We start from the raw sequence: 18,798 nt of genomic DNA on the forward strand, positions 1-18,798 counted from the left end.
AAATCAGCTGCGGTCACATGGTGCCTCACTTATCAACCACACTGCTTAAAGAGAAATTCTCTGGTCCCAACTGTCATTGTATGTCAAGGACTACCTATTTTAGGCCCAAAACTTTGCAAGCCAAATTTCACACCTGCCCAGAAACTCCTGCTCATTTCCCCTTTGGGAAACAAAATCTCAGGGGTCCTTGGACTGGAAAAATTGGGGTGGTCTGGCACACCCATAACCCCACCCACCCACCCACACACATACCTCCTCCTGGCAGGTGGGCAATTTTGAGCCAGAAGAGATGGCAAACTCTTCCCATCATTTTATTTCCGGATCAAACGTGGCACCCAGAGGCCCTTTGCAAGAACACCCAACGTGTGACTTTAATTAAGAGGAGATTGACAGGAGCCTCCCCCTAATTCACAGGCTCATTTCTGCCCAAAGGGGAAGCAGGAGAAAAATTAAACAGAGGTTTTAATTGTAACCCAACATTTTTACAGAATACTTTTAAGAGAGCCCACGGATGTCACACATCCCTCCCCAAAACCAGCCACCGTTTGGCAGCTGATGAGCTTCAGGATCAGGAAAAATATCTCGAGTTTACAACCCAAATACCTGCTTTTTCCAGCAGCGGTTAAAAATCTGAAGAATCACCCCCAAACTCTGTCCCCAAAATCAGCTTCCTCTTTCCATGAGCTGGGGCTAAGCCAGCGTTTCTCAACCTTGGCGACTTGGAAGAGGTGAATCCTGGGAGTTGAAGTCCACCCATCTTAAAGCAGGTTGGCTTCTGGGACTTGAAGTCCATACATCTTGAGAAGCTTTATTGCTGATTTATGTGGATTTCTCTCCTACCCTTCCCCCACTGTGCACCAAAAACTTTTTTAAAAAGGGGGGTTAACCTCGAATTGCACCCACCTCCCCCTTTTTTGCAGAAGCCTCCTCTTCAGTGGGACCCTTTGCTCCCCTACAGGCCAAGCTGCCCCAGGGAGTCCCAAGGATTAAAGGTGTTCAGATGTTCCTCAAAATTTGGGATATCCAAGTTACTTTCTCCCATCTTCTGCTCTATCAAAGCCGGGTAGAAGGTACAGGCCAAGGGGGATAGGTCATGTGATCCAACACTGGCCAAGGAAGATAGGTCATGTGATCCAACGCTGGCCAAGGAGGATAGGTCACGTGATCCAACGCTGGCCAAGGAGGATAGGTCATGTGATCCAACGCTGGCCAAGGAAGATAGGTCATGTGATCCAACGCTGGCCAAGGAGGATAGGTCATGTGATCCAACACAGTCCAAGGAGGATAGGTCATGTGATCCAACGCTGGCCAAGGAGGATAGGTTATGTGATCCAACCCAGGCCAAGGAGGATAGGTCATGCGATCCAACACAGGTCAGGGAGATAGGTCATGTCATTCAAAGCAAGCCAAGGACGATAGGTCATGTCATCCAATGCAGGCCGAGAAGAACAAGTCGTGTCATCTAATGTAACCCCAGGCCCCCAACTCCAAAGACCATGGTTTAGGGGTGGGTTTTGGAGATTTCCGAGCCTCTTCGCTACAAGATCCTGGAGAACTTCGGAGCAGCACAGAATCTGCTCCACGCGGCCCCTTTTCGGGAGAAGCTCCATCTTCAGGCTGTTGAAGGGCGAAGAGCCACCAGCAACGCGGAACAGGGATGCTACCTGGAGGCTGGAGGGGGGACATCTGGACACCCCTTCCGAGATCCCTCAAGGATGACCGTGCCAGTCACCTCACTAGAGGTGACCTCTGCAGCTGGACAGCCTACGGCTTCAGTAGATGGCTTCGTCCATGTTATCATCGCTGTCGCCGCCAAAGTCTTCCCCGTTGTCAAAATAGGACATAATGTAGTCCGTCTCCTGCAGCAGCATTAAAAAAGGAAAGGAAAGGAAAATGGCTGAAATCCAACAATTTCGGAGCCTGCTAAATAAAACCTTTCCCTGTTTTTCAGGTGGATCGGAGATTCATATTTTATATCCACTTTTGTCGGAAGCTGGGATGCAGTTCCAGGTAAGAAAATATTGGGGAGATGGTGCAGAATCTGATGCCAAACCGAAAACTATCACTTCGGCAAGATGGGCAGCATTGAAGTTTAAAAATAATTAAAAAAAGAAAGTAAAGTAAAAAGTAAAGTAAAAATATAATAAAAAATAAAAGAATAAAATAATAAAATAACAAAATAAAATAAAATAAAAAAATAAGAATAACAAAATAAAATAAAATAAATATTCTTCCTCTAATTCAGGGGTAGGCAACCTGGGCTCTTTTATGACTCGTGGACTTCAACTCCCAGAATTCCTGAGCCAGCCACGCTGAGGGGAAAGGGAGAGGTTTCCAAGCTGAGCCAGGCTGGCTCAGGAATTCTGGGAGTTGAAGTCCACGAGTCATAAAAGAGCCAAGGTTGCCTACCCCTGGCCTAGGCCTAGGCTGCTTTATGACTTGTGGACTTCAACTCCCAGAATTCCTGAGCCAGCCACGCTGAAGGGAAAGGGAGAGGTTTCCAAGCTGAGCCATGCTGGCTCAGGAATTCTGGGAGTTGAAGTCCACGAGTCATAAAAGAGCCAAGGTTGCCAACCCCTGGCCTAGGCCTAGGCTGCTTTATGACTTGTGGACTTCAACTCCCAGAATTCCTGAGCCAGCCATGCTGAAGGGAAAGGGAGAGGTTTCCAAGCTGAGCCATGCTGGCTCAGGAATTCTGGGAGTTGAAGTCCACGAGTCATAAAAGAGCCAAGGTTGCCAACCCCTGGCCTAGGCCTAGGCTGCTTTATGACTTGTGGACTTCAACTCCCAGAATTCCTGAGCCAGCCACGCTGAAGGGAAAGGGAGAGGTTTCCAAGCTGAGCCATGCTGGCTCAGGAATTCTGGGAGTTGAAGTCCACGAGTCATAAAAGAGCCAAGGTTGCCAACCCCTGGCCTAGGCCTAGGCTGCTTTATGACTTGTGGACTTCAACTCCCAGAATTCCTGAGCCAGCCATGCTGAAGGGAAAGGGAGAGGTTTCCAAGCTGAGCCATGCTGGCTCAGGAATTCTGGGAGTTGAAGTCCACGAGTCATAAAAGAGCCAAGGTTGCCAACCCCTGGCCTAGGCCTAGGCTGCTTTATGACTTGTGGACTTCAACTCCCAGAATTCCTGAGCCAGCCATGCTGAAGGGAAAGGGAGAGGTTTCCAAGCTGAGCCATGCTGGCTCAGGAATTCTGGGATTTGAAGTCCACGAGTCATAAAAGAGCCAAGGTTGCCTACCCCTACTCTAATTCAATGTTCTCCAATCTCTGCCATTTAAGATGGGTGGACTTCAACTCCCATGCTGGCTGGGGAATTCTGGGAGATGAAGCCCATCCATCTTAAAATGACAGAGATTGGGGAACTCTGCTCCCACTAAAACTAAATTTCATTTCTGATGTGTGCCATTGTGCCCACAGTAAAAAAAACACGACAATAAAGATTATCTTAACTCAGAAGCAACAATCTTTGGCCTTCATCTCTGCTACCGTTTCTCTTACCTCTTCAAACTCTTCTTCATCATAGCCCTCCTCCTCTTCCTCCTTGCCTTCTTCACCCTCTTCCTTCTCCTCTTCCTCTTCCGATGTCACCTCTTCCTCTTTCTTTTCCAGAGTCTGGGAAACAATTAAAGAAGGATTTTAAGACCCCGCCATTTCCTCATTGTTATTCCCACTGAATTTCTGCCTCATCCTGCTTCCTGCTCTCCTTTCCTATCCTGGCGCAGAATTACGGAACTGTCCCGGCAAGTCACCAAGTTCAGCACCAAAAATTCTGGCAGTGCCAACTCTCATTCCTGAGCTCTTGACAAAACTATGGGGGAGGAAAGATTAACGTTGCTAACTGTCCTTACGCCTTTCAGGGGCTCGAGATCAGCATGTCTCAAGGCTGGCCACTTTAAAATGTCTAGACTTCAACTCCCAGAATTCATCAACCAGTGAGGAATTTTGGGAATTGAAGTCCAGACGTCTTAAGGTAGCCGAGGTTGAGCATGTGCTACAAAGGGTGAGTTCACACAACACCTTCAACCTGGATGCTCACTTAGTCCATTTGTTGCATTCCCAAAGAAATGCCAAGAAACCCAGGGATACACAGGTGCGCAATAAAGGAAGTCCTCAACTTACAACTACTGTTCCTTTAGCAACCTCTTGAAGTTACAGCAGCGCCGAAAAAAGTGACTGATAACTGGTCCTCGCACTTATGACCACTGCAGCATCCCATGGTCACAAAACATTCGGGCATCTATTTAAGAGGGTCAATGGAGGGAGACATATTCACTTAATGACGTGATTCACTTAATAACTGCAGTGATTCGCTTAACAACCTCGGCAAAAAGGTTGCAAAATCAGGTGCGACTCACTTAACAACTGCCTTGCTTAGCAACGAAAATTCTGACACTTTTCTCACTGTTGATCCACCAGTCCTAAAAGGGAGATTTCTGGCTTCAGTTGAATATTAGTCTTTAAAATCCACCACGTAGATTTTAAAGTACGTATGTGGTACTCATTTCCAACCAACACTAGCACAGCCGGTCCTCGACTCACGACCACAACTAAGCCCAAAACTTCTGTCGTTAAGTGAGATTGATGTTAAGTGAGTTTTGCCCCATTTTGTGACCTTTCTTGCCACAGTTATTAAGTGAATCACCACAGTTCTTAAGTTAGCAAGCCAGTTGTTAAGTGAATCTGGCTTCCCTATTCACTTTGCTTGTCAGAAGGTCACAAAAGGGGATCGCGTGACCCTGGGACACTGCAATCATCATAAATATGAATCAGTTGCAGGGGCTTCTGGTTTGACGTCGCAGCGGGACAGGCGCAGAAAGATGGGACACTTTTGCATTTGATTTTGCCCCGCTGGGGACCCTGGAAAAGGTCGAAAGTCACCCCGTAGAAGCGACAAACAAGGAGGGGACCCTCGTTGATCGCGGGAGGGCAGTGGCCCTTCTGTTTGATCTGAGGAAGCTGTCCAAACTGGCGGGGGAAAGACTAGCTACAATCGTGTAGCCAGTCAGAAGCTGCTGACAACAGAAGACAAAACAAGCACTAACAAGCAAGCTTTCAGCAACGTGGATGAAACTGGGTTAGACCCTATCCTCTCTTTATGACTCTTAAGTCTTCTTCCTGGAAAAAAATGCCCAAAGCACCCTCCCCAATGAGAGAGGGAAGGGGAATTTCCACCCTATTCCCTCAAGAAAAGAAAAGCGGCAAATTAATTACTTGGGGGAAAAAGAGAGAAAATTACAAGATTAATTTGGAATTAAGACACATATATGGCTTTGAAACTTGGGGACTAAAAGTGCTTTTGAGACTCTTTTTTTAAAAAAAAAAGAGATTTGAAAGAGATTTATATTTGAAAATATAAATTTGGATTTGAAAAGCTGGAAAATGGCGCTAATGACATCTAGTGGCGAATTATGGCACTACAATTTGTTATGCTTAAAGGAAATTTGGCTTGAAGCCCAGATTTAGATAAGACTCTTGCTGTCCTTTGGAAACTTTCACTTTTGAAGACTGCAGCTTGGAAAAGGGGAAAAAAAACACTTTGGGGCTGCTTATCGGTGTGGCAGAGACTATGAACTACTTTGAAATCGGCCTGCCTGAATTACAAATATAAATATTAACTGACTTTCAGAGCTGTGTTGTGGAACTATTTCCTTGCAGGAGAAACACACATCGTTGCCTGAGATGATGGAATATTCTGGATTACATATCTGCGATTGATAAACAATTTTTATCATAAAGACGCCCTACAAAAAAATGAAATGGATGTCCCATACTCAGCTTTAAATGGTTAAAAAAACATCTCTAACACCTGTTCCCAAATTCTTCAGTTGGCTTACCACCAAGAAAATATGAAGATCAGAAAGAAACTCCATGTTGAAACCAATACAAGAGGCTATTGCTTTAGCTCGTGTAAAGGTAAAGGTAAAGGTTCCCCCGCACATGCGTGCTAGTCGTTTCCGACTCTAGGGGCCGGTGCTCATCTCCGTTTCAAAGCCGAAGAGCCAGCGCTTGTCCAAGGACGTCTCCGTGGTCATGTGGCCGGCATGACTAGACGCCAAAGGCGCACGGAACGCTGTTACCTTCCCACCGGAGTGGTCCCTATTTTTCTACTTGCATTTTTACGTGCTTTCGAACTGCTAGGTTGGCAGAAGCTGGGACGAGTAACAGGCGCTCACTCTGTTATGCGGCACTCGGGATTCGACCCGCCAAACTGCCGACCTTCTGATCGACAAGCTCAGCGTCCTAACCCATTGAGCCACAGCGTCCCTTATAGCTCGTGATTGAGACTAGAAATAACCACAAAGGAGATAAAAGAACAATTTTCTAATCTAAATTTATAAACCCGCTACATGACTACAAAGAAGGAATTAGCAAGCCAGAACACAGAAGGAAAACTGGAGGAAGCAGCTCCAAAGATGGAGGACGTAAAGGAAGGAACTAAGCGACAGATTCAGACAACTGAAGAACTGGAAGACGGAGCGATAATATCGGAAATGGAAAAGACTTCTTGCCAATCAAGAATTCGGAATACATTTTAGGAAAAGGAAGAACTGATTGAATGGAACATAGAGCTGTTAGGTGAACTGTGGGGAGCTGGGAAAAGGAGAGAGGCTGTTTAATGAATATCAGTGGGTTCGCTCTTCCAAAAATACTTGAATTAAATGATCTTTCTAAGTCCAAAGAATATATATAAAAACAGGGGGGAAATTACGATGATTCAAATGCATTGGCATGGAAAGTTAGTTGGCAAAGGAAGAAAGACTGAAGAAAATAGAGCTTTTGATCCATTAGATGGGATATTACATTATTAACTAGATACTTGAATATGGTGGAGAATAGATAATTGCTAGAAATAGAAGTAGAGACGTGGTGGCTCAGTGGGTTAGGATGTTGAGCTTGTCGATCAGAAGGTCGGCAGTTTGGCGGGTCGAATCCCGAGTGCTGCGTAACAGAGCGAGCACCTGTTACTCGTCCCAGCTTCTGCCAACCTAGCAGTTCGAAAGCACGTCAAAATGCAAGTAGAAAAATAGGGACCACTCCGGTGGGAAGGTAACAGCATTCCGTGCGCCTTTGGCATCTAGTCATGCCGGCCACATGACCACGGAAGACGTCCTCGGACAAGCGCTGGCTCTTCGGCTTTGAAACGGAGATGAGCACCGGCCCCTAGAGTCGGAAACGACTAGCACGCATGTGGAGGGGAACCTTTACCTTTACCTTTAGAAATAAAAGTAATTAGAATATTACAATTTTGGTATGAGAAGGGAAACAGGAAAATGCTAAGAGGTTTGAACAAGGGAAGCTTTTGGTTACCCAAATATAACTTATTTTTAAATTATAAACAATAGAGACATTTTGAACACTGATGGGAAATTTTAAAAAAAAGCGAAAACAGGATACTGATTGGACATATGCATATTAAGTGAAAATGCGATTAAGATGTGTTTTGGTTAGAAAAGTTATCTAAAACTGACATTATTGATATTATGAGAAATGTGTAACAAAGATGTTGATGTTCAATTGGATATTGACTCATAACAATAAGAATTGTATTTGCCTAGTGTGGGAAATCAGGTACTAAACATTTGATGGTGTAATATCGGATCTAAACTGAAGAAGTTAATATCTTCCACCGAATTACTAAGAGACCCAGACAACACGTCGTCTATTAAGTATTTGACTGTGAAACTAGAAAATCAGTAAAACATTTATAAAAATAAATAAATACCAGTCAGTTGCAAGGGGTCTGAATTTTTATCATTGAACTTGGGGATGCTGCAACGGTTGTGTGAAGAATTTTTATTTTATTTATTTATTTTATTTTAATTCCATTTATATCCCGCCCTTCTCCGAAGACTCAGGGCGGCTTACAAGCTTAGCAGTAGCCTTCATTCTATGTATATGCCTGCTTATTAGGGCTTTCACACACACCCCCAAGCGGCATTATTACAAAGTCAGCTTATTGCCCCCAACAATCTGGGTCCTCAATTTACCTACCTGGGAAGGATGGAAGGCTGAGTCAACCTTGAGCCTGGTGGGACTCGAACCTGCACTAATTGCAGGCAGCTGGTGTTACTTAAGGAGGCATCAGCCCACTGCTCCACCAAGGCTCTCTTAAGAATGATCTTAAGTCACTTTTTTCAGTGCCGTTGTAACTTTGAATGGTCACTAAACATACCGTTGTGTGCCGAGGACCACTTGTGTAAGAAGAATTTGGAAATAAAGTGGGGGGGGAGGAACCCACCCAATCCCAGCCTGGTCTTTTGAAAGCGCTGCCAGGATGTTTGGCTTACCTCCAGCTTTTTAATGGCTTCTTCCTTGTCTGCAGGCGCCTTCGGTTTGTGCTTCGGAGCCGGCGTTGCCCGCCCTGCGCCGGGAAGAAAACAGGAAAACTCATCATCCTGGCCAAAGGTCCCTCCAGGGCCCGTTTTGACCAGGCTACAGCCCAAGAGCTGCTTCACGGGAAAGCAAAATTCTTTGATGGCATTGGTCAGTTGCAAGCACGCTGCAGGCCTAAAAGAAGGCACAAAATAACAACAGAATAGGAAGGGAACTTTGGAGGTCTTGTCTGACCCCCTGCTCGGGCATTTCAGATAAATGGTTGTCCAGTCCCTTCTTTTCAAAGCCTCCAGGGATGGAGCACTCACAATTTATGGAGGCAGGTAGTTCCACTGGCTAATTGTTCTAACTGTCAGGAAATTTCTCCTTAGATCCAGGTTGCTTCTCTCCTTGGTTAGTTTCCATCCGTTGCTTCTTGTCCTGCCTTCGGGTGCTTTGGACAATACGTCGAAAATCCACACACACCCCTTTCTTTGTGGCAGCCCCTCAAATATTGGAAGAAGGCTATCATGTCACCCCTAACCCTTCTTTTCACTAGACGTACCCAATTCCAGCAACCGTTCTTCATACGTTTTAGCCTCCAGCGCCTTAATCATCTTGGTTGCTCTTCTCTGCACTCTTTACAAGAGTCTCAACATCTTTTTTTTACATCACGCTGACCAAAACTGGGTGCAGAATTCCAAGTGTGGCCTTACCAAGGCTTTACAAAGGAGTACTACTTACTACCTCACGTGATCTTGATTCAATCCCTCCGTCAATGCAGCTTAGGTGTCATGGTTCCAATTAATGAGACAGTTCAAACAAAATTAAGGCATTTTTTTATCTAAAAAGTCTTAATAATGAAACGCAGCATCGGCACTCATGGAGGGATGACAGAATGTGAAATCTCCTCCCCTAAGCCCATCGTATCATGCACAATTCCCACCCTTATTTACACGTCATAAATCACATTATCCAATTAGTTTTACATATGAAGTTTCCCTTCCCTTTCTCTGCCCGGCTATTTCTTATCTTCTCAAAAGAGCCGTTTGACATTTCCCTCCCTTCAAGATTCAAAGCGAAGCAGTTTAAACAAAAGGCTGCTTCTTATACTCTCAGTGCAAAAGCATGCCAATGTTTGCAGCATTGACATTAGGATTGCATTGGCCTTTTTGGCAACTGCAGCGCACTAGGACTCCCACATCCCTCTCAATGTACTTGAACATCACTTTGCAGCCCACCATGTGTGCAGGACTACATCTCCCATTGTCCTCACACACTGACCGAGGTGATGGGTGTTTTGCTGTGATGTTCCTGGAAAGATGCTATCCAGGTTTCGGATTTGATCACCTTGGTGGAGCAGTGGGCTAATGCCTCCTTAAGTAACACCAGCTGCCTGCAATTAGTGCAGGTTCGAGTCCCACCAGGCTCAAGGTTGACTCAGCCTTCCATCCTTCCCAGGTAGGTAAAATGAGGACCCAGATTGTTGGGGGCAATAAGCTGACTTTGTAATAATGCCGCTTGGGGGGGGGGGGGGCGAAAGCCCTAATAAGCAGGCACATTGATTTGTGCTTCTTAGATTGTAAGCCGCCCTGAGTCTTCGGAGAAGGGCGGGATATAAATGGGTTTTTTTTAAAAAAAACCCTACTAAGATCTTCCCAATGTGCCAAATGGCAACATGGAGGAAGTTGCACAAAGGGAGAAAAGCAAGGATAGTCCTGCCTCTCAAATCTGAAGCAAATTCATTCTCCTGAAAGTAGGGTGTGACTCTCTCCTTCATAAGCGGTGATTTGGGGTTCACCAGCACCCCAAAACCCGGCATCGACATTCAGTGTCCCGATCACCAAAGGTCAGCAACAACCGTTGGTGGCCCACCACTTATAAATATTCAACAGCCCTTCGAAGATACGATTTCAATTAAAAAAAAAAGCAACTGACAACTGGTCCTCACACTTAACAACCGTCGGTATCCTACAGTCACATGATCAAAACTGGTGTGCTTTGCAAACTGCCGTGTATTTTTACGACAGTCGCAGAATCGTGTGATTCTGTTTGCAAGCTTCCCAGTGGTTTCCAACAAGTTTAAGTCGACGTGGGAAGCTGGATTCACTTAACGACCGTGTGATTCACTTAACAACCATGGCAAAAAAAAAGATCATAAAATCAGGCGCAATTCGCTTAATGAGAGCATGGCTCAGCAACAGAAGTTCCAGTTGCAACTGTGGCCATAGGCGGAGGGCTAATCTGAACTGTTTATTCAAAAAGCAAGAAAATAGGATGTTTCCACCTCTCCACCCATAATAGCCTGAAATCAAACGGGCAAACTTTGCTCTGATCACTCGTAAAGTTTCTTCCTATCAAGAGGTGGGGCAACCCTCTGGGCTGCAGGGGTTTGGGAAAATTGTATTTCCTCCACAGATAATGAAATGACTTACTTTGTTTTCGAGTCTTCCGCACCCGAATTTTTAGTTCTGGAGGTAGCTGTTTCCAATCTGCAGAGATTTAATCAAAAAGCAATTAAAATTTAGCTACTTGGGCTCCAACGTGCTCCAGTGGGATTTTTAAAAAGTGAATAAAATTAGAAACTCTGTGTCTCTTGGGCATAATTTAGAGCAGGGGTGCCCAAACCTTGGCAACTTGTGGACTTCAACTCCCAGAATTCCCCAGCCAGTCATAGAGTTGAATTGGATTCTGGGAGTTGAAGTCCACAAGTTGCCAAGGTTGGGCACACATGATTTTGATTCTTAACCCTTCTCCAAGATGAAGGACAAAGAAAACACTTTTCACTCCCGTACCTTTGGTCACTATGAACTATGCAGTACAGGTAGTCCTCGACTTACAACCATTCATTTAGTGACCATTGGAACGGCACCGGAAAAAGCGACTTTGGATCGTTTTTCACACTTATGACACAGCATTCCCAGGGTCACATGATCAAAATTCAGACGCTTGGCAACTAAATCGTATTTATGACAGTTGCAGTGTCCTGGGATCACACGATCCCCTTTTGCGACCTTCTGACAAGCAAAGTCGATGGGGAAGCCAGATTCACTAAATCAAGTGTCACCAACCTTTTCGTGCCGGCAGCCCGGAAGGAAAGCGAGCAACTGGGAAATTTGCACGCACGCATGCGCATGAACAGGGCTGCACGTGAACGGGGCCGCATGTGAATGGGGCTGTGCGCACCTGCATGGGGCTAGTGGCCCCATTTGCGCAGTCGCGCAACCACTAGCCACCCCTGCTGCCAGTCCCAGGTGTGTGCACAAATGGGCTGCGCAACCAGTGCGCGCTAGTGGCTCTGTTTGTGCATGTGCACAACTGCTAATCACCGCTGCTGCTAGCCATGCATGCATGCACAAACGGGTCCACGGGCACTAGCGCGAGCGGGGATAAGTAGGCCAGTAGGCCATAGGTTGGGGACCCCTGCACTAAACAACCATGTTACTAACTCAACAAGTGCAGTGATTCCCTTAACAACTGAGGCAAGAAAGGTTGTAAAATGCGGCAAAACTCGCTAACTGTCTTGCTTAGCAATGGAAATTTTGGGCTGAATCGAGGTCATAAATTGAAGACTATACCTGCAACAAGAAATCAAAATATTTCTCCGGCCTAACCTGGGTTCCAGTCCATGGTGTTGTCTGTTGGGCCTGTCGTCTGATATTTGTCGGAATAGCGCTCGATATCTGGAGAAATTAAAAATTCAAGGAGTTAGCGATGCCCTCTTTAAAAAATGGGAGGGTGAGAAGAGGGAGGTGGTGAGCAGGCTGAGATGGCGGCCGGGGTTAAATGGGTCAGTAGTTGGGAATCCTTATGCAGCCACAAAAGGCCCAAGTCTGGCTTTCTCCCCATGAGTGCCACTGACCCCCCTCTAGTGCCAATTTAGCTTGACTGTTATAAATCCTTGCGTGCAGGTTCTGCAGTCTTTGAATTATGGGGAAACTAGCAGACGGACAATACCTCTAGCAGGTAGAAAAGAAAAAGGGGGGGGGAGAAGAAAAATATCCTATGCAAGAATCAGTGGCACAGGGTTTCCTGCCTGAGCAGAGGGTTCGAATAGAAGACCTCTAAGGTCCCTTCCAACTCTTATTCTATTCTGTTCTGTTCTGTTCTGTTCTGTTCCGTTCCATTCCATTCTATTCTAATCTAATCTCTCTTAATTCTATTCTAATTCTATTCTAATAAAATAAAATAAATAATTCTAATTCTAATTCTATTCTATTCTTCATTCCATTATTCTATTGTATACTATTCTATTCCATTTTATCCCATAATTCTATTCTATTCTTTTCCATTCCATCCCATAATTCTATTCTATTCCATTCTATCCCATAATTCGATTCTAATTTTATTCCATCCCATAATTCTATCCCATAATTCTATTCCATTCTATCCCATAATTCTATTCCATTCTATCCCATAATTCCATTCTGTTCTATTTTATTCCATTCCATCCCATAATTCTATATTCTATTCTATTCCATTCTATCCCATAATTCTATTCTATTCCACTCCATCCCATAATTCTATTCTATTCCATTCTATCCCATAATTCTATTCTATTCTATTCCATTCTATCCCATAATTCTATTCCATTCCATCCCATAATTCTATATTCTATTTTATTCCATTCTATCCCATAATTCTATTCTATTCCATCCCATAATTCTATTCTATTCTATTCCATTCTATCCCATAATTCTATTCCATTCCATTCTTTCCAGTATTCTATGACATCACAGAAGCTCAGACAATCACAAGGCAGACAATATTTCAAGGACTTCACAGTTTTCTGGGCCACTCGATACCTTTTTGGGGGGCCGAAGGCTTGATGAAATATGGCAGGTTCTTCATGGCCCCCCTCAACTCCTGCTTTAGGGCCAGCATGTATTCGACCTCCTCGCCGGCCTGCAGCGGAAGTGGCTTGTATTCCAGCGGCTACAGAAACAAGCCAGGTTTAAGACAAAACATGCGAATGCTTTGGCTCCCTTCCCACAACACGCTTCATCGGGCTATTAAATTAACCCATTTACTGGATAGGTTTAAGTCCCCGAACCCACAACAGCCCAACTGGTGTAAGCCACAATCAACAAACCACGGATGCTTAATTGTTTAGCCAGTTTAGCCAGACACTGAGACTGGGCATCTAGCTACGTCTTCAGGACCTGAATACTGCGCACCTGTATGGATAAACAGCTCACATACAAGACTAGTTGATGTTCAACTCAACCATACGATGAGATTAATTACTGGGTGCATAAAATCTACACCTATTCACTGGCTACCAGTTCTTAGCCACATACTTCCCCCGCACTTACGACGACAAGAAGCTCTCATTCGGGAGTATAGTAAGATCCTGCTAAACTCCTCTCTACCCATTCATGCCTACACCTCTGATCTCTTAAGATGTCGATTAAAGTCAAGAAATCCACCACTCCTCACAGCGCTTAAGCTGCTGGCCGAACATCAGAGCACCACACAAAAGTGGATGGAAGCATGGAGTAGCTATACCTCCCAAGATATTTCTGAGCATATTAATCCTAATAGTATACCTCCAGGACACATATGGGTGACATACAATAGAATTAGAACGACTCATGGGATGTGCGCCGACTCTTTGTATAAATGGGGAAATACACCTTCAGCGCAATGTGATTGCGGGGCTCCCCGACAGACTATCCAACATATAGTGAGGGAATGCACTAATAGAAGATACCCAGGAGATTTTAAGGACTTCCTCTGCGTAACAACGGCAGCTACTGACTGGATCTCCAAACTCGACATTAAACTCTGAAATGTTATTTCTGTTTTCCTCTTAGGTTTTATAATTGCTTCTTTTTTAAAAAAAATTGTTTTAACTGTTCTAACTTGTAAATATGAAGTGCTTTTAATTCTGTGTGTGACCAGCCGTACGCTAAATAAATAAATTCAGGACCTGACAAAAGTCTACACAGGATCAAACAACCCTCGAACTCAGGACCCATCGCCAAAGGGAAATTTAAATGGGCTTAACAATTGCCAGAGATACTGAAATGGATTAAAAAAAAATCTCCCAAAGTCTTCCTTACAAAGACAAAAATGGATGGAATTATCTTTATGCTGAACTGACATAAAGATTGTTCGGTGGTTATTCTCTTATAGTATAGGTTGTCCTTCGAGTTATGGCTGTTTGTTCAGTGACCGCTTAAGGTTACGACCGGTGCTGAAGGAAGGGACTTAGGATGGTCCCCCAAAGTTTGATAAGACTTTCTGGGAAAAAAAAAGAGTTTTAACAATGAAGGGGGAAAAATCGGGGCGCAGTGATCACCCAAGGAAGTCCAAAGGAAACTCAGCAACTCACAGGGAAGAGGGGAGATGGCTTCAGAGTGGGAGGGGGCAATGCCTCCCCCTTCCCAATGCCCACCGCCTCAACATTGAAGGTCATGTGGCCGCCCCGGCCCCTTCCTCTCCCGCCTCTTCCAGCCATGAGGTGAACCTGGGGGAAAAAAAACATTAAAAAGATTACAGAAAGGTTGAAGACAAGAAGTCCCAAAGTAAACGAGTGGGGCTGAAAATCAGAATTTGGACAGACACTCCTTGACGTTAGTGACCATTTCAAATTACGTCCGATCTGAAAAAAGTCACCTGCAATCAGTCTTCAGACTTACGACCTTTGCAACGTTCCCCGCGATCACGCAATCAAAATTCAGACGCTTGGCAACCTGACTCATATTTACGACTGTCACAGTGTCCCGGGATCGTGCGATCCCCCTTTTGCCACCTTCTGACAAGCAGAAGCCAGAGTCGCTTAACAATTGTGTTTTACTTAAGTGATTTACTTAAGAACTGTGGCAAGAAATTGTCATAAAATGGGGCAAAGCTCACTTAGCAACCGTCTCGCTTAGCAGCAGAAATCTTGACCTCAATTGCGACGGTACGTCCAGCACTACATGTGTTCAATTATTGCATTATTATTATCTGTATAGGACCCCACTGGTGTTATATGAACCAGACTGTCGCATGCAGAGGTTACCATATTTAGTTGTTTGTTGATCTGGGTTTACATAGGTCATGAGAACACAGCCTGGAAGAGGTGTGTGCATCGCTGCTCATGGCTCCCCCACTGAGGGTCTTAGAAAGAAGGTCTAAGCCAGCATTAGCCAACCTTTCCAGATTGGCGGACTGGCGAATGGGGATGGTTCTGTGTGAGCAGCAGGTGTGCGCACGCACGCACACACACACGTAGCTCCATTTGTACAAGAGGCAGACACGACCACCCACTGCTCAGACAAATGGAGCATCAGGTGTGTGCACGCTCGCCCACCACTTGCACGGCCCGGTTCCAAACAGGCCCCCTGTTGGGGGACCCCTGATCTCAGCGACTGCACCTATAAATACAGTTGTTCAATGCAAACTTTTTGATTCTCTCAGGAAATATGGGAAGGCGACATCCTTTTGGGCACCAGGGACCGGTTCCGTGGAGACAGGTTTTTCCACGGACTGGAGGGTGCGTGGTTTTGTGTGCTGCCTGCATCCCGCGGATGGAGCTTTGCTTGTTTGTGCGGACCGGTTGCTGGCATGCTGCGAGCCGGTACCGGTCCATGGACCTGGGGTTGGGGACAAAATATGCAACCCACCGCCAGAGGGTAGCAACAATTCATCCGTATCTGCAACTCACACAGTCCAGCGCAAGCAGGAGACATCACACTATTCCGGACAAATGTTGACTCATAAGTGATCAACTTTGGAGATCTAGTGCCGAGGCAGAGCCTTCGTTTCTTCTTTGCCACAGGAGCAAAGGTTTTTCCCCGCAGATAAATCCATCCATCGATTTTACATTGGACCCAAGGCAGGGCAGCGTATATAGTCTGTGCAACCCAGTGTTTCTCAACTGGCTGGGGAATTCTGGGAACCGAAGTCCACGCACAGCGTGGATTTACTATGGTTGCAGCATCCTGGGGTTACGTGATGGCCATTTGCAACCTTTCCAGCTAGCTTCCAACAAGCAAAGAAACCCTGTGCTATCCTGGACAAACGGCTGTCCAGTCTCTCCTTAAAAACCTCCAGTGTTGGAGCATTCACCGCTTCTGGAGGCAGGTAGTTCCACTGGTTAATTGTTCTAAAATGTCAGGAAGTTTCATAATAATAATAATAATAATAATAATAATAATAATAATAATAATAATAATAATAATAATAATAATAATAATAATAATGTTGGAAGGGACCTTGGAGGTCATCTAGTCCAACCCCCTGCTCAGCCAGGAAACCCTATACCATTTCAGGCAAATGGCTGTCCAGTCTTTTCTTAAAAACTTCCAGTGTTGGAGCATTCACAGCTTCTGGAGGCAGGTGGTTCTGCTGGTTAATTGTCCTCACTGTCAGGAAGTTTCTCCTTAGTTCTAGGTTGCTTCTCCCCTTGACTAGTTTCCATCCATTGCTTCTTATCTTGCCTTCAGATGCTTTGGGGAAAAGGTAACCCCCTCTTCTTTGGGGCATTCCCTTAGATGTTGGAAGACTGTCATGTCACCCCTAATCCTTCTTTTCACTAGACTAGCCATGCCCAATTCCTGCAACCGTTCTTCGTATGTTTTGGCCTCCAGACCCCTAATCCTCTAAGTTGCTCTTCTCTGCACTCTTTCCAGAATCTCAACATCTTTTTTAATAATCCGGTGACCCACACCCTGGATGGTACCTCTTTACTCTCCTACCGTGGGGTAGGAGATACAGGAGTATAGCCAGCTGTACCAACAGGCTGAAGAACAGCTTTTATCCATGGGCTGTCAGGCTTTTGAACGGGAAATAATTTTATAAACTTTATGCATGATTGACTTGCGAGGCCGGTGCGTTGTGCAATTAGCTCACATGGTGTAATAAGATGGAGGGGTTGTGTCGCTGTAAGTTGGGGGGGCACAAAGGGAGGCTCCGCCAATCTGAATTGTTGTACTTTGACAATAAAGGTTCGTTCATTCATTCAAACTGGATGCAGTTATTCCAGGCAGAGGGGTCTTAACCAAGGCCTTATAAATTGGCGCTTACAATTCGCGTGATCTCGAATCAAAAAGGGCCCCCTCCACCCCCGGAGTCATTGAGACAGGTCTCCGCTACCGTGGGACCTCCGGGCCTGGTCACAAACCTCCAGAGGGCCTGCTAGGAAACCAAATCCGCAACTTCTCTGAAATGGTCCAGGCAGGTCGCCCGCCTGAGCAAGGGTTTAGACTAGAACAGGGGTAGGCAACCTTGGCTCTTTTATGACTCGTGGACTTCAACTCCCAGAACTCCTGAGTCAGTTGACTCAGGAATTCTGGGAGTTGAAGTCCACGAATCATAAAAGAGACGAGGTTGCCTACCTCTGGACTAGAACAAAGGGTAGGCAACCTTGGCTCTTTTATGACTCGTGGACTTCAACTCCCAGAATTCCTGAGCCTGCATAGCTGGCTCAGGAATTCTGGGAGTTGAAGTCCACGAGTCATAAAAGAGCCGAGGTTTATTTATTCATTCATTTATTTATTAGGTTTATATACCGCCCTACTCCCGAAGGACTCAGGGTGGTTTACAAGGCAAAATTTAAAAACCATACAACATAAAATTAAAATAAAATAATAAATTAACTCTAGCCCCCCCAAAAATTAAAATCACAATTTTAATTTTAATTTTAATCACAGGTTGCCTACCCCTGGGCTAGAAGACCTCCAAGGTCCCTTCCAGCTCTATTCTGATTGGTTGGTTGGTTGAATTCTGTGTGCCTTGAAGAGCTAACTTTCTACTTGCGGGGAGTCTTATTTCTTAGGGAGGCTGTTCCTGGGGTTAGCAAAGCGAACCTCCCCCTCCCCCCCACCCTCCGACTCCTGAAAAGGCCACAAAATCCCCGGAAGCTAAGCCAGGCCAAAAAAAAAACCCCCGGCCCCCAATTACCAGCTCCGACCCAGTAGAGGACTTCCGAATGTGGATCTCCCTTGGCTCCGCAGCCGCCGCGAAAGGGAAAGCGCGCCGCCCCGAAGCCGGATACTCCACGTTCCAAAGGGCGGAGCCTCTGGCCGTTGCAGCCAGTCAGGAGAGAGGGCGGGGAAAGCCAAGGTTCGATCCGCAACGTTCGAAAGGGCGGAGCCTCTGGCCGTTGCAGCCAGTCAAGAGAGAGGGCGGGGAAAGCCAAGGTTCGATCCGCGACGTTCGAAAGGGCGGGGCCTCTGGGAGGGAGAGGTTTCCAAGCTGAGCCAGGCTGGCTCAGGAATTCTGGGAGTTGAAGTCCACCAGTCATAAAGCAGCCATAGTTCCCCCATGCTGGCTCAGGAATTCTGGGAGTTGAAGTCCACCAGTCATAAAGCAGCCATAGTTCCCCCATGCTGGCTCAGGAATTCTGGGAGTTGAAGTCCACGAGTCATAAAAGAGCCGAGGTTGCCGACCCCTGGCTTAGTGAGTTTAAGGCAACTCTGGCAACTTTACGACCTGGGGACTTCAACTCCCAGAATTCCTGAGCCAGCCGTGCTGGCTCAGGAATTCTGGGAGTT

At 45.7% G+C, this 18,798-nt stretch overlaps 1 protein-coding gene across 1 annotated transcript; it reads right to left on the reverse strand.

Moving 5' to 3' along the window:
* Nucleotides 1–1,623: 1,623 nt before the first annotated feature.
* POLR3GL (RNA polymerase III subunit GL) lies at nucleotides 1,624–18,296 on the reverse strand. Its single transcript, XM_081340278.1, has 8 exons — nucleotides 18,206–18,296; nucleotides 14,652–14,786; nucleotides 13,120–13,249; nucleotides 11,929–11,997; nucleotides 10,750–10,806; nucleotides 8,290–8,363; nucleotides 3,500–3,613; nucleotides 1,624–1,859 (listed from the first exon to the last, which is right to left on the reverse strand). Exons 2-8 carry the CDS (start codon nucleotides 14,775–14,777, stop codon nucleotides 1,773–1,775), a joined length of 657 nt encoding a protein of 218 aa, XP_081196404.1. The 5' UTR covers nucleotides 14,778–14,786; nucleotides 18,206–18,296; the 3' UTR covers nucleotides 1,624–1,772.
* Nucleotides 18,297–18,798: the final 502 nt, after the last annotated feature.

The sequence above is a fragment of the Vipera berus genome, assembly GCF_964194415.1.
Source record: "Vipera berus genome assembly, chromosome: 16".
NCBI classification, from domain to species: domain Eukaryota; kingdom Metazoa; phylum Chordata; class Lepidosauria; order Squamata; family Viperidae; genus Vipera; species Vipera berus.